General features: G+C 44.4%; 1 protein-coding gene across 1 annotated transcript; it reads right to left on the reverse strand.

Annotated features, from left to right (window-relative positions):
- Window positions 1–48: 48 nt before the first annotated feature.
- LOC125959428 (fibrinogen-like protein A) lies at window positions 49–1,296 on the reverse strand. The gene has a single exon (XM_049692251.1). It carries the CDS (start codon window positions 1,294–1,296, stop codon window positions 151–153), a length of 1,146 nt encoding a protein of 381 aa, XP_049548208.1. The 3' UTR covers window positions 49–150.

Below are 1,296 nucleotides of genomic sequence, written 5' to 3' on the forward strand. Positions count from 1 at the left end.
TGGATTTTTACGCCAGAAAACAGATATCCCATTCAATAAAGAAAACACATCGCTTTAATATCTATTTTTATTTATATAATTTCTAACAAGCAATGTAGTTTATCCGTTGGAATTGTAATAGCACCTTGATGAGTGTAACCAGATTCATTCTTACAATTCACGGATCATCATCCTGGAGAAGCTCAATCCTTGAAAACTGCTTTTCAAATTATACCAAAAATTTGCATTTGGAAAACTGTTGACATTTGTGTATGGGCCGTTCAAGTTCGATTTGGTACTTGTGGAGTACCACCATGCACCTTTGAAACGAACGGCCCAATTAACACCGGGATACCCATCATTATCCCTATCTTTCGTCGTGAACATTTGTTCTTCATCATTGTACGAAAATGATTCACCTGCAGTTCCACTATACGATCCCAGTGCTTTAAGGTTGTATTTCTCACTCTCACTACCTATTTCAAATGCACTATAGCGTGCATAATCATAGTAGCCTCTAAAGTCTTTCATCTCAATCACTATTTCATGCGGACGGGCGATCGTCAGTTGGTGCATGCGCTCGAGCCCGAGCCAGAATTCACTGTTCACCTCACCAAAGCCATCGCGGTATTGCTCCCAGTCCCGGTAAAAATCAACCGAGCCGTTGAAGCGATGCTGCACTACTATCCAGCCACCGCCAAACTTCTCCATTTCACAATACACTTTAAATGGCGCACTGGTGGTGTTTACACGAATGAGATACACTCCCGATACTTTGTTTGGAACGTTTCTGCACGATGTGTAGGATGGTAACTTGGGATTCAGGGTTGTTGTTGGTTGTGAGATTATGTTAGTAGCGGTTATTGGTGTCGTTGTAGTAGTTGTTGTTAGTGGCGTTGTAGATGTTGATGTTGCCGGTGTTGTAGTGGTAGTTGATGTTCTGGGTGTTGTTGGAGGTGGTGATAATCTTGGATTTTCCGGGGGTGGTGACGATGTGGGTGTGACACAATCCGGGATGCGCGATTTCAAAGAAAGTAACGCCTGATCAAGGGTTTTGCATGATGCAAGGTTTTGCCTCGGGATGTCGGCCAACAGTTTCTCGCGCAGCCGGTCGTGATTCGCGCAAGATTTCTGTTGATCAAGGATAACCAGCGAACGATCTTGCAGCACACTCATGTTACGCCCGACGTTCTGCTCTAAGCGATTTATGGCCCAAATGATGTCGACGAGGGTCATTTCGTTGGTCAAACGATTCCGTTCCACCTCTTCGCGGTGCTCGGAAACTTCAGCTTGCAGCTCCAACAACTTACGGTCCAT

This window comes from Anopheles darlingi, chromosome 2 (assembly GCF_943734745.1).
Source record: "Anopheles darlingi chromosome 2, idAnoDarlMG_H_01, whole genome shotgun sequence".
Taxonomy (NCBI): Eukaryota; Metazoa; Arthropoda; class Insecta; order Diptera; family Culicidae; genus Anopheles; species Anopheles darlingi.

What these genes read in the sequence shown, in the direction of transcription:
- LOC125959428 (XM_049692251.1), bottom strand. Translation starts at nt 1,296, where the DNA reads ATGGACCGTAAGTTGTTGGAGCTGCAAGCTGAAGTTTCCGAGCACCGC.